General features: G+C 43.8%; 1 protein-coding gene across 7 annotated transcripts in view; it reads left to right on the top strand.

Annotated features, from left to right (window-relative positions):
* The window catches only part of SEPTIN6 (septin 6), a 56,847-nt gene that overhangs the window by 40,085 nt on the left and 2,289 nt on the right, over nucleotides 1-14,473 (top strand). For 4 of the 7 annotated variants that reach the window (XM_075007937.1, XM_075007936.1, XM_075007931.1 and 1 more), the window contains exons 6-10: nucleotides 3,157-3,253; nucleotides 3,589-3,757; nucleotides 5,032-5,164; nucleotides 6,436-6,626; nucleotides 13,444-14,217. In XM_075007937.1, coding sequence (XP_074864038.1) covers nucleotides 3,157-3,253; nucleotides 3,589-3,757; nucleotides 5,032-5,164; nucleotides 6,436-6,626; nucleotides 13,444-13,468 — 615 coding nt within the window. In that variant the 3' untranslated portion in view covers nucleotides 13,469-14,217. Of the gene's footprint in view, nucleotides 1-3,156; nucleotides 3,254-3,588; nucleotides 3,758-5,031; nucleotides 5,165-6,435; nucleotides 6,627-9,230; nucleotides 9,274-11,952; nucleotides 14,218-14,473 lie in introns of those variants that run through there. The other 3 variants (XM_075007934.1, XM_075007935.1, XM_075007933.1) reach the window with 3 other exon arrangements.

Below are 14,473 nucleotides of genomic sequence, written 5' to 3'. Positions count from 1 at the left end.
AAAGTCCTTGTAAAATATACAAAGGCTTCAGGGAGTGAATATTAACATTTAGTTGTCAGAAATTAATAGAACTATTGTATTAGCCAAATTGGTCTCCTTCAGTTATCTAAGCCACTGTGAGTATTGAGATATCCAGCTTAAGATTTCAATGAGCTATTCAGTTGGAAGCTAGGGCACTAGTACAGCTTCACATATATTAGGTAGGCCACAGAAGCCCAGGAATTCAGACAGAAACTAGGTAATGCTGGCAGTCCCAAGCAAGATTTTCAAAACATCAGGAGAGACTGTTCTACAACAGCTAAGCCAGCTGGCTATTAGAAAACTGAAAATGCTTTGGAAACTGTGATCAACTTCCAACAATACAATCCATGGACTGTAAACAGGCCTTGGGTGGCACCTGACCGTACTTGCTCAATACCTGAACTTAAGCAAACCAATGGCAAAAACAAAGGAATAAAAATAGGCCAAGTGAGTTGGTTATGGACAGCCTAAAGAACCAAAAGCACAGGTCTTATGTGACATCCGCTGGGCTGGGAACAACAGGAGTGGAAGAAAGAACACAAGATGGGAGCCAATAGATTGTGATGGCCTAAAATAACCTGTGGGTTATTGAAGGGAGAGGGTTACTAGCAGGATGCAAGTGTGTTGTAACACACACATGCTCACGCTCAGGAATAGGCAGAGACCAAAAGAATGACACCAACATGAGAACCCAACATGTCTTCGTGGCTATAAGGGGTCAACAGTCCAGTGGAAGGCTCTCAACTGCCTGAAATATGGTGTCGTGTTCTCTGGAAACACTTTCTAGTCCTAGAAAGAAGCCTGCAACCTCTGCCTTTTAACTGCATGAATTTTCTTTGACAATTTCTAACAGTTGTTGTTCAGTGTGGACTGAGGATGGTCTGTTCCATGGTGACAAACATAGCATAAATGCCTAGATAGGCTAAATGGCACATTCTGTTGATAGTCACACCACTTGCATACCTGCAGTAAAATTGTCACTTATTTCTGACTTATGCTAGTGTAACTGAGGGCCAAATTTGGCCCCCTTGGTCTACCAGGTTAGTCTCTTTCAGTCCAGCTGCATTTTTATGTTTTCTTTCAAATATCTGTCTTCTGGAAGCTGTGTTTGGCTGTTCCTACCCAGTGCTGTGAGAAACAAATGTCCCATTCATGATCTTGTAGGTGGTAATATCCTGTTTTTCTGGGCAGTCGCTAATATGAATTCATTCCACTTCCGAGTGTAGATGTTTCCCCTATGATCTCTGGGCTGCGGTTGCTGGGGGACGTTGGCAATTTTTTTGTGTGAAAAACCAAATACATTTAAAACGAGAACACGCACAATGCTTCTAATTCGATAAGGGTTTAGTTGTCTTTAGAAAAGTCCAGACCCAGCTTTCCAGTCCCTCACAGTTAGCTGATTTCCAGCAGGTGTCTGCTTTCCAGCTGGGAGTTTGCCTTCTTCCCTTTGGCCGCTCTGTGCCATAAAGCTCTCTGCTCCTTCACACAGAAGGAGTTAAACCTGAAGGTAATGGGGTCAAGTCTGTGCCAACAAACTCTTCCAAGCCCCTTAGTTTCGGTGGGAATGTAGAGGTGTCTGTCCACCTCAGGGTATTGAACAATTGCCTGGTCCGCCAGAGCTAAGCATCTGTCTCAGCATTCAGCCTTTTTTCTAGTACGCTGTATTCATATCTGCTCTCTGACCATCGGGGGAAAGCAGTAAGGCCTAGGAGAAGGCTGTGTGGCTCATCTTAGTCTGTCATTAATGCTAGCAGGCAGTTTCGTAGTGTTGTTTGTTTTAGTCAGTAGCCTGCTTTTAAAGCCAGGTGGGATGTGTCGTATGTGCAGGTGTGGGGGGGGGAGAAAAAACCAAACTTGTAATCCGTTGTTTGAAGCTCACATAATTAAAAGTACTAGGAACTCAATCCTACTCCAATAGGAAAACTCCCAGGGCAGGACCTGTCACTAACATACAAGGTATTCACTGCATCCACCCACTTTTCCTGGGGCTCCTCAATACATAGAGTTTCTCTCCTGTGCTATTCCTCAAGCTAACTGGGGCTGGCCGTGGTTCCCTTTGGAACTGAGGCTTGACTCAAGCATGGTGCCAGATTGGCTTTTACTGAATTGGAGGGCTGATATCCCCTCCCCTTTTCTAAGGACTCTGCCTGCCACTGCTGAGGGACTGGGCTCTGGCTCTGTGTGTCAGTGAGTGGGATGAGCCAGCTCTTCTGCACCCTTTCAGCTTAAAAACAAATCTCTCCACGTTTCCTTCTCTGAGTGCTTGGTTCTCTTACTGACTCTTGTCACTAATCCAAACAAATTTGCAACCTACTTGTGAGCTTAAATCCTCATTCTTTATTCCTGTGAGCAAAGCCAAGGTCATTGATCTTACTGGTGTAATTGCTCTTCCAAGGCTACATTAATTACTCAGAATTCAGTGCACTTTAATGGCTCTTACTAGCAAATACCACATGCCATGCAGTATGTGGGGCTGTGGGGGAGAAGGGGGCAAAGGAGCTGGCTGCTTATTTTAAACAGTGTGATTTATTCGCTGCTGTGCAGAATGCGCTAACACCCTCTTACCCACCCTTCTGATCTAGTTTGTCACACAGCAGACAGAATAACTTAAGGGAGCAGCTGCTGCATTTTTTCTGGAAGGTTTTAGAGAGAGGGCTGGAGTGTATCTACTAGCTGGCTATGAGCAACAGCTTAATGTTTATAGAGCACTTTACATTTTTCCAACTTCCATCTGCACAGGGACCATTTGAGGTTGCTAAGTATGGGCCCTATTTTGCAATGGGAAGCTGAGAGTCAGAGGTTGTGTGACTCGCCCATGGTCAGGGAAGGAGTTGGTAGCAGAGTTGGCAACAGACCCTGGAAGTGCCTGGCTTCAAACCCTATATTCAGTCTACTAGGCTGTGCTGTTTTCTGTTACTCCTCACATGCTAGTTGTCTCAGAACTAAAAAAATAGGTGAAATTCTCAAATTTCTCAGTCTTGCTGCTTTGTGGTAGAAAACAGCCCCTGTGGGCCTTTCTGCATTTCTGGGAAATGAAAGAGCAAAACCATGCTGTGAAAACCATGCAGAGCCATGGGGCCTGCAAGCAGCACTAGTAAGAAGGTGTCTAATACAGACCTGTTTGAAATGTTTCAGGCCCACTTGCCCTTCGCAGTGATTGGCAGCACGGAGGAACTGAAAATAGGAAACAAAATGATGAAAGCCCGTCAGTATCCCTGGGGCACAGTTCAGGGTAAGTGCTGCTGGCTGGTGTTTCACTGGTCATGCTGGGGCCATTCTCCCCAGAGGCACTGTGAGCTCATTGGCAGAAGCAGGAGTGACTCCCCATTAGTCCCCAGCTGTCGCTCTGCTGAGGCATTGGGCACCTCCGTGCCTTAGTTTCTTGTTTAAGAATTACAGTCCACGCCACGTAGTGCATTGCTGCATGGGGCTTCTCTTAAGAGGGGCTGCTTTCTGCTTCTGGAGGGGTTGTTGAAGCCCCTTTGTGGGGCTGTGGAAGGGTGAGGGGTATCCAGAGAAGACCTGTGCATGTCTCTCTTTGTAACTCCCTCTCACAACTCTGAACAGTGGAGAACGAAACTCACTGTGACTTTGTGAAGCTGAGAGAGATGCTGATCCGCGTGAACATGGAGGATCTTCGTGAGCAGACCCACACGCGCCACTATGAGCTGTACCGGCGGTGCAAACTGGAGGAAATGGGATTTAAAGACACTGATCCAGACAGCAAGCCATTCAGGTACTATCCCTGCAGCACTGAATGTAGGAGAGAAAGAGCTTGGCAGAGGCATGCGTGGGCCATGGCAGGAGGCTGGGTAGCATATCGCTCTGTGTAAGTGCATGGTGGCCTGGTTCTGCAGAAAATGCCAACCTCCTGAGATGTTCGATCTTTGGACTCTTAATTACACTCTGTGCAGCCCTGCTGATAACGAGTGGCTGAGCAGCCACCGCAGCTGGTTAACGTTTCAGTGGGTGGGGGACTTCAATCAACGTAAGAGTGGAACAAGGGAAGAGGTAGAGAAATGAAGGGACGATGCAGCGTGGGGCATGAGTGGAATAGGGTGTGGGGAGGGGGATGCTAGAAGCAGAGGGAACTATGGGAAATGACCTCTTTAAGAAGCTGAGCAGCCTCATAGGAGCCTCTGCTATGCATGGAGAGCAAATGTCCATCTTTAAACGCTTTGGCTGACTGCTCTGGCAGTCTGTTCACACCAGTATCCAGTAGTGGTCTCTGCTGTTCTTTTTCGCAGAGTCACAGCTGAGCTAGGAGACTAGAACAGTGCAGTCAGGCAGTGATGGGGTAGCCAACTGCTGCATCAGACAGCTTCGTTGTGAGTGCCTGTCCATTCAAGCCCTGTCATAATGCACAGAACTGATAATTACATGAAGGGAAAGGCCCTGGGAGAGGTATACCACATGCTGCTTGCTGATCCATATGTGGATGAAGGGTTTGATGGTGAAGGTCTGAGCCAAAGCCCATCGAAGTCAGTTGAAAGCCTTCCAGTGACCTCCAAGGCCTGTGGATGGAGAAGTGAGAGAAGGAAAATGGGGCAGGAGGAGGAGGAGGGAGTCGGGAGAGAGCAGCACAGGAAAAAAGCTTGACATATATTGGGGATGTGAGACTCAGATGACTGGAATGACTGAAGCACTCCATCTTCTCTGAAGCAAAGGCGGTGCCCCTGTTCCCAGCAGGAGGTCTGAGGAGGCTATTGTACTTCCAACATTCTTTGGCAGAGGGCTGTTCTTTGACAGTCCCTTAAACCCTTTGCTAATTGAGACAGACTTCCTCTGCCAAGCTTGGGTCTAGAGTCAAACTTACGCAGACTCCTAAGCATGGTGGGATGTGGATTTTGAGTTGGCCCCTTCCCTTAAAATCTAGAGCTGCATGGTCAAATTCTGCACTGTCGTGTGTTCACCCCAGGTCACCCTCATAGATGTCAGTGGAGATGCCCTAAATGAGAGCAGAATTTAGACCACTGATTTTTTTCCCATGGGTTTCTTCATCCTGCTTAGCTTACAGGAGACTTACGAGGCCAAGAGGAATGAATTTCTGGGGGAACTGCAGAAAAAGGAAGAGGAGATGAGGCAAATGTTCGTCCAGAGAGTCAAGGAGAAAGAAGCTGAACTTAAAGAGGCCGAAAAAGAGGTAAAGATACTGTGTCTCCAGTTGCACCTGCTGTTGTGAGCTTTATGTTCATCTCCAAAATGTTGCTGAAATTGTCATCAAATGGAGAGAACGAGGCCTAGCTTTGTAGTGACTTCCAGTACAGAGAGAAGGGTCCAGGTCTGGCCCAGGAATAGAATGGATTGTGTCTGTTTTACTGCAGAGTAAGGGAAATCTGGTTGTAACATTTGCATGCCACTAAAAAATGCAACATTCTTCCATTATGATGGCTACCAGACAATACCATAGGCCCTTAAATAAATGCAACGCTTTCACTGTACTATGTCTGTGTACATGGCCTAGGGAGATCTCGGGCATCATACTTCAGCTGTGATCCCTGATTGCTTCTCTTCTTATTTGCCGTATGGAATGCTGCTCCTCATTGTCTGCGTGTGCGCCAAAATGCCAGGAGTGAAATCAGGGTCTTGACAGAAGCTGAATCCTCAGTCTTCATCATCTCCACCTCCCCACATCCCACCGTGTGCTGGGAAGTTAAACAATTTCTGAATATCATAAGGGGAATTACACCCTGCTGTGTGGTGGCTTGTGAGAATGAATTTCATGGCATGAAATAGCTATAATCCATTTCTGGCTGTTGGAGCCTAAAGCCTATAATTTACCAGCCTCTGTAGCTAATTAGGTACTCAAGAAGAAATTAAAAAAAAGTAAAATGGATGGATTAAAATAAACTTAAAACCCTTCCCCCAAATTTCAGTGGGGGGGAGATGTGTTAGTCTATTTCAGAAAAAACAACGAGGGGTCCTGTGACACCTTAAAGACTAACACATTTATTGGAGCGTAAGATTCCAGCCCACAAGAGCTTACACCCAAATAAATGTTTGTCTTTAAGGTGTTCAAGAATTCCTCTTCTTTCCCCCAAAACCTCCCCTCCGAAAACTGACTGCTACTTGTCGTAACTCAATAGCATCTGCCACTTGTCCCATCCCCTCCATACCTTTCTCAATGATGTATGACAAAAATATTGCCTAGCTTGGGGATGTGTTGGGGGAAGGACTGTTTGTTACTCTGTGTGGCACAGTGGGGGACCTAGGCCCTACCGCAATAAGCATGTGATTTCCATGGGCTGTAGAACAGTTATGGACCTATGACGACAGTCTTGTGGGATCTAATCCATTCCCCCAGGGAGAGTCAGATGGAGGAAGAATCCATATTGTACCTCAGTGTTTTCTGGAACAGAGAGCCTGCTTATGCCCCGTTCTGCTTTGACGACCTGCCTCTCTTCTTCACTCCAGCTGCATGAAAAGTTTGACCGTCTCAAGAAGCTGCATCAGGATGAAAAAAAGAAGCTGGAGGACAAGAAGAAATCTCTGGATGATGAAGTCAACGCGTTTAAACAGAGGAAGGCGGCAGCCGAACTGCTCCAGTCTCAGGCCCAGCAGGCTGGAGGGTCACAGACTCTTAAAAGGGAGAAGGAGAGGAAAAAGTAAGTGGCTAACCTGGTGGTGGTTGCTTCCTGGGAATGATTTTCTTTTATTAGTTTCTAGAGGTGAACTGGGTTCTTTTCATTTAAACTACTCTCAGGACCATTTCTCACTCAGTAGAACCCAGCACAGCCCTCAGGGCCAGCTGCATTAAGACAGGCTTTCAGCCTGTACTATGGCTGAATAACAGTGTGATACTGTTGACTGTCACGTTTCATCTTGAAGAGCAAAGAACCCAGTGCTAACGAGGCAACATAATGTTGTGATTGCCACTAGCCAATGGGTGCCTTAAACCAGGCCTAGTCAGGATTTTCTTTTTAGGGGTAGGACTCAGCTCTCTTTCCTCCAAGCAATCCAAACAAAACCAGCCTGATGGTAGTGGTTGTTTAGGGACATCCAGTGTTTCCCTGCGTCCAACATGTGAGCACCATGATGGGGAACAATCTCATGTGGTCCAGAGAGGTGTAAAGCGATGGGCCTCGTACAGAGTTCAGCTAGCCGTAGTTAGGTATAGAAGCAAGGAGAGCCCTGGAGCCATTTGGAGGCACCATGCATCTAGAGCAGGGTTTGAGCAGAGTTTGTATCAAAAGATGAGCAGAGGAGCTCTCTTCTCTCATTGACCTTTCTATTTAAAATTGGGAGAGCTGAGTTTTCCTTGTCTGGAGCTCTCCCTGGTTACATTGCAGTTTCCATTGAAGCCAATTGCCTCAGATACATGCCAATCTGTAGAAATTTATTGGTTCATTAATGAATTTTAGCTACTTCAGAACAACTATAAACCACGTGACATCTTCCACGCGGAAGTGTAAGAGCCTGGGGGGTGACTTGAGCTAGCTGTTAGATTGAAAGGAGGATTTTGGTGGTGATATTTTGGTGAAAAAAGTGAGTGTAACAGAATGGAGAACTGGCTCCATAACATTTAGTCTGCAAGCACTAGAGAGCAGGATAGTCGTCCATACTTAAGCAACCTGTCATTCCACCCAAAAGTAGCCAGTTACCATGTCTCTCTGTGATGGTACGTTACCTGGCACAGAGTTCCACTGCCGCCTTGTGTGTTCTAGGAGCATTGTGCATAGAACTATTTATCAGGATCCATTTTTATAATTTCCATGATTGATCCCTGTCTAGACCATCTGTGTAAATGCAGAGTAAATCTCACATGTTGCCAGCAGGGCTAAGTAACCCAATTAGTCCTATTAATATGAAGAATACAGGAGATGCCCGAGGAGCTGGGTGGGAATGTTTATCATGACAGGATGTTTCCTCTTTGTTTGAAATGTTTTAGAGATGTTTCCTCATTAGTGTGGTTAAGAAGCAGGTCCAACATTAAATATATCATTTTATGTTTCGGTTTAGTTCTCCTAAACTGCTACTGCCTCAGTGTGTCTCTTGGGCTGTGCAAGCATTGTAAGGCATAGCTGATGACTAATTAGCATTTCTGTCCTTTCCTCTCATGTTGATTCCTTCAGCCTCCTACTCACTTTTATTTTTGTTTGAGTGCCCTTGGGTTCCTCAGGAACTTCGTTACTGAGGTGACTGGACTGAATTCTGGGGTCCAGAGGTCTGTCCCCGATCTTGCTTCTGCATGTGTTCCAGGCTGAGAACACACCCACAGCCCGAGAAATGTTACTTGCAGAACAGGCATGATCTGCACTGTGAATTGGAGACTTTTTGCCCTAAGATTGATCTTGCCAGAGCTGTGTGGAAGGAGAGATGATCTATGACAGCACAAAACTGCTCCAGAAGCACCCAAGCATGCTTGGTGTATCTGAGCTCAGACTGCCCGCCCTCCCCTGTGTCATTCCTAAAAATTCAGCTTCGTTAGGCTGAAAAGGGTTAGTGTGCTCTTCACAGCAAACTTCAGGGGCCCAGAAAACACCAGCAAGAGTTGATACTGAGCACTGAAGCCAACTTTGGGGCCAGAGTGATTTACTGAGGCTGTCTCTACGCCACCCCAGAAAATTGACCTGCTCGGGGGTTGCATTGTCCTGGTAAGCTTTATTAACTAAAATAGATCAACCTACCAGGGTTCAGTTTTGCATGTTGAATCTGGAGGTGGGAAATCAACCTCTAAGGGGTTGCAGTCAACCTTTGTACTCCTCATGAGACACAAGGAATAAGGGAATGTCAACAGGAGAAACTCTCCCATTGAACTTTCCCAGTATGGACAGCCAAGTTAGCAGAGGGCAGATATGTCGATTTTTAGCTATGCAGTTGCCATAGTTAGAATTGCATATCTGCGTTCAACTTACTTTGCCTAGTGTAGACATAGCCTAAGGGAGTTCTCTGCTCTCAAGTACAATAGCTGTTTTTAATGTGTGATATTGTACTTTGCTGTCTACCTAAATCTGAGTTGCTATTGTCCTGTATATTCCATTGCAATATTTAGATCAGAAATCACCAAAACAAGTGATGGATTATATTTACTCAGTATTTAAACTGTTTTCATTTCATAAAGGCTGAACCTAGACTCTCCCATCTCTTTCCCAGCATATCTCGCTTCTTTGTGTAGTTCAAACTCCATTAATTGCACTTATTCATGACTTGGGTTCTTTTGTTATTGTCATTCCATCCTCAGTAGCTCTTGTTTATGTGCTGTTTTACAGTTAACTGCTGTTTGCTGCATGGTGCATGAGGTACCTGGTCCTGGTAAGCTTTATTAACTTAAACAGATCTTGCAGTGGGATCAATTACAGTTCTTGAAATCAGCACAGACCACACAAACTTAATGCCAGCATGCTGCTTGCTCCCTTTCCCTGCTGTGGATGTGTTACCAGTCTGTCATGGTGCATACACATTTCACCTATGCACTGTAATTTTATATGCTCTTTGAAGAGGCTGCTAAATAATGTGCATGATTATACCTAAGAAACTGTTCTGATTTGTAATATTCATAGGACTGAAATAAGGATAAGGACCATTTAGATTATTCTCTAAGATGGTAGGCTTCTCAGGGCTTGCCTATACTACACAGAAGATTGATCTGGTCAGACTTGATCTTCTGCAGTTTGATTTTGTGCGTCTGGTCAAGATGGGCAAAATCGATCTGTCTGGAGTTGGCAGTGGACCCCTGTACTCCTTGCCATCGTGAGGAGTAAGGGAGGTTGATGGGAGAAATGCTCCGGTTGACCTCCCTCAGTGAAGACAGTCAGGTAAATTTGATTTCAGATACGTTGAGTCTAGCTACGCAATTGCCATAGCTAGAATTGTGTACTGAAATCGACTCAGTTCGCTAGTGTAGACCTGGCCCCAGACACTATGACAACAGTTGCTATAGAAATGCATGTGGTAATAATAGAATCAAGCTAGCTGGTGAAAATTGGCTTTTTCATCGGGGATGTAGTAGTATCTCATGGTTCAAGTGCAGGATTTGGTTTCAGAACTGAGTTTTATTCTTAACTCTCTAGCCCCAGGTCACAGGTAGTCCAGTGAAAGTCACTGAACTTCTCTGAGCCTCTGTTCATCTTCAGGCCATATAATCACAAACCATGAATTTGTTTGTTAAATCAGCTATTGCCAAATAAGACAAAAATGGAGTTCAGACTGATTTATCTAAAGCAATCCGGGATCACAGGCTGCAGGCTTCCATAACTGAGATAAGAAACATTTTTTATGCTTTGTGTATCGAGCAAGAGATGTCAGTAGTCTTACATATTAAACCAGGATTTTTGGTTTAAAAAAAAAATCACCCATCCTAGATGCATTCAGTCTTTTAAAACTATCCCTTGTAATGCCCCTCCCCTCTCTGGGCCATGCCTTGTACATTCAGGACTAAGGTAGTTCATTCAGCCTAATGGAAAAACATCCTCCAACAGAGAGGCTATAGAAGTGTTTCTTGCATAAATGAGTCAGTATGTTAGTCCTCAAGGAGTTTTAACCAGCCTTGCAAAAATACTTGCCATGCACAAGTAGGTTTGTCTTGACTGCAGTCTTTTCTGTTGTGAACAACTGTTCTTACCACATGCATAACATGGAAATGTGAGCTGCATAGCACTAGGGAAGCTTCATTGTCCACATGAGGATATGCATCCTCCAGTGCGGGAACTGGGTTAATGTAACTTACATCGAGTAAGTGTTTTCAACGTTTTGGATCTTGGGTTATAAAGGGGAGGATAACTTATATAAAGATAACTTTTCAGAAATGCACCCCTCTGGCTGAAGGAAAAAGGGAAACCACCCCCATCTCTGTGGAATGGATGAAAAATACATGGATGTTTACAGCTGTTGACTTTTTTAAGCACAGGAATGAATAAGCATATATGTAAATTTTTCAATTTCCTACTAGACACTACAACATCTAGTGTTTGGGCAGATCAACAATATTTATTATCCAAGTCTTGGGGGAGCATAAGCCCTGCCAACATTAAGAATATATCCTTAAAAACATAATATTTATCCACTTATTTTACAAAGGGAATCAGAATCCTACACGCTTTGTTAATCCAGGTATTAACAAAGCCGTAGTCTGAAATAAAATAAATAAAAGCCAGTTCTACTTTTATTCTGAGAGAGAGGAAACAATCCTAATTAGAAGACGAAGCAAATGTTACATTGCTTGATGGCTGCATTAACGTCAATTCAATCTAGCTCCTCTTAGTGGTAAGATCTGCAGAAGTGTCCTACGCTGACTGAAATAATCCAAAGAAATCTTCTCAAGCCATCTGACATGATGAGTGTTCTTGTCGCTGATGAGAACAGCATCAAAGAAAGAAAAGAACTGTTCTTTTCTTTCAGCATCTGGTTGTGAAAAATAAGCTCAAAGAACAATAATGTTTATTCTAGAGCAGAATGCAAAGCCAGAGTTAAAATGCAGTTGGAGTGAACGTTACTGTTTCTGGCTGGGTTTGGATTGCCTTTGGAAGTCCTTGTAACTGGATGCTGTTGTGTGCTGGGCTCTGAATCCAATAAAGTTCTTTTGTTCAAAATACACCGTTGAAGATAGTGGCTTCTGAATGGGCATTTGTCTTTGCTGAGCTGAATATATGTATCTGGTAGTTTTTCCAACAGTTCAAAAAATAATTACAATACTTACTGGCCCCTAGAGGGCATTGCTGTTTTGTAAGGATGTAAATGATCCACTGACGATCAATCTTGCCATCTGCCGTGATCCAGAAGGATTGTTTTAAAAAGAAGCCTGGTTTATCCCACTGCTTGTGTGAGCCTGTGTGGAAAGCATGTCTTGTAATCACTCGAATTAAACTTCATTAACACATTGCAACATTTTCATTTGTTCTGTATGTTAGGACTATGTTTTTTTTTCTTTTTTCTTTTTTTTTTTAAATTAATCCATAAAAACATTAATCTTCCTTTTTTTTCTTTCATTTTCAGTTCGGGTTTCCTGTAGAACCTTTCCCTTCGCACCAGAACCGAATGCCCCTACATTCAGTTAACACACAGTTATGCCATTGTGCCTGTTTGTCCCTCTTTATCTCCCTCCCACTCCCTTCCTCTTCTCATCATTCTTACAAAAAGCCAAAGAGTCTGCATCCTTGGTGGTTTTTTGGTGAAGAACCCAGCAGTATCCCGTGTGGAACTGACAGGAGATGCTAAAGGCTGCTATGTGTTCCCGGCATCAGTAGCATGTTGGCTGAGCGCTTTAAGGACTAGCGTTTTCTGTCCTAAATTGTTACCACCGTTTTTTACATTTGTTTCACGACTGCATGGTAAGCGCACGGCTGCTTGTTGGTTGCTTTTAGTGCCATGACTCCTAGCCCTGTCACAGATTGCCTGTGAATGCCATAGTCATACATTTGGGTGAAATGTGGCTGCCTAGAGATAGAGGCTTTCCTCTTTTTGTTTTCATTTCACGTATAAACATCTAGTCCATTGTTATGTAGATGTGCTCTTGTTTGATTGGATTAATTTTAAGTGACTGTTACAAAACTTGCCTTGCTAGCAGGGATGGGTCTGAGCCAAAACCCAGAAGCTGTAACAACCCTCCACCCAAAACTTGGGGAAGACTTGTATCAGGATCCAGTCTTTTCAGCAAAATCCCCGTGGTTTCTTCACTTTCCCCTGGTGAACTAAACCTCAATACCAGATCTCAATGCTCCCACATTCTAGGAGGTTCAGATCTGATTCAGTCTAGGCCACATTCTCAATTTCCTTGCCTTATCACTAGGATGAGCATAAGAATGGCCATATTGGGTCAGACCAAAGGACCTTCTAACCCAGTATACTGTCTTCTGGCAGTGGCCAATGCCAGGTGCCCCAGAGGGAATAAACAGAACAGGTGATCATCAAGTGATCCCTTCCCTTTCACCCATTCCCAGCTTCTGAAAAACAGAGACTAGGGACACCGTCCCTGCCCTTTCTGGATAACAGCCGTTGATGGACCTACCCTTCATGAATTTGTGTGGGTTGAAACAAACTCTGGATCCAAACTCAGGGAATATTGATGGCTAGAACCCATATTTACTTGCTAGAACTGGTGTTTATGAAGAAAGAGATGTTGCAATGTTTCCATGTGACTTGTTTTTCAAGACCTGTAACTTTTTTGGCTTTAACACGCACAATATTACCTCAAAAAGATCACCATGTGCCTTCCTAAGCAGATGCTGCCAATTTGCTTAAGTTTCTATTCAGCAAAAGATGTTTTTCAAGTGAGATTCGCACAGAAACTGTGAAACTCTTGCCAGTGACTTCAGAGAGGCCAGTATTTTATCCAGTGGCCAGGTACACTGTGATCCTTAAATATACATCTTACCATAGTCTGCATGTAAGTGTCTTGTAGATTTCTTGTTGGGGAAATGTTTAAAACAGTCTTCCTCAGGCGGTGAATTCTGGTTAACATGACATTTTTTTGCCCTTCTTTTACAGTAACCCATGGCTCTGTACTGAATAGTATTCCCTGAATACAATGGGCTGGAATGGACCTTCATTTACTTGTTAAATTGCAGGTTCTAGTAGAAACTGACAGCTTCTTGTAATATTTCAGTCCTGGCCTTCCTATGCAAAGCCGTTCTCTTAGATATCTTCATCATGAGTCTGTCTTTACTGTGTACTGATGGTTATTGCTTTTATTAAGCCATGTAAAATAAGTTAGTAATGAGGTTTTTGGCCATTGTAACTTTAAATCTCTTTTTTTTTTTTTGACACTTAATGTATTTCCCCTCTCCCCTGCCCCCAAATATTAAGAGATGTGGAAATGAATTCTGTGGGGTTTTTTTTGTGTGCTGTCAAAATAACAGTACAGATGAAAATATATTTATTTGTGAGTTTAACAAGACAACACCGCCTTGGTTTCCTTATGGCATGACTGAGAGGTTAAGAATTTTCCTTGTATCTTGGATGCTTTGTAGTGATATAACTGCTGCAAAATATTAATTCTCTTTCTCCTTCTATTGATTTCCCAAGTCACATTGCCTAAACATGGAGATTTTTTAATACTCCTTTGAAATTCCTACTATTCTGATATGGCAGTTGGATCTGTGCGCACTGGCTCTGCCTGCTTGTGGGGTTCTGCCAGCACCGATCCCCATGCAAGATCAGGGTCCATGTTCGCAAATATCACCTTTATAACACTTTAAAATTTGAAACAAAAAGCAGTCAAGTAGCACTTTAAAGACCAGCAAAATAATTTATTAGGTGAGCTTTCGTGGGACAGACCCACTTCTTCAGATTGTAGCCAGACCACAACACACTCAATATTTCTAAGGCACAGAGAACCAAAAACAGTAATCAAGGAGGACAAATCAGAAAAAAATGATCAAGGTGAGAAAATGAGAGCATGTGGGGGGGAGAGGTCAAGAATTAGATTAAGCCAAGTATGCAGACGAGCCCCTATAGTGACTCAGAAAATTCCCATCCCGCTTCAAACCATGTGTTGATGTGCCGGCATATTAACATG

Source organism: Carettochelys insculpta, chromosome 13 (assembly GCF_033958435.1).
Source record: "Carettochelys insculpta isolate YL-2023 chromosome 13, ASM3395843v1, whole genome shotgun sequence".
NCBI classification, from domain to species: domain Eukaryota; kingdom Metazoa; phylum Chordata; order Testudines; family Carettochelyidae; genus Carettochelys; species Carettochelys insculpta.
The sequence above is the reverse complement of the archived record's forward strand: the minus strand, read 5'-3'. Positions and strand labels throughout refer to the sequence as shown.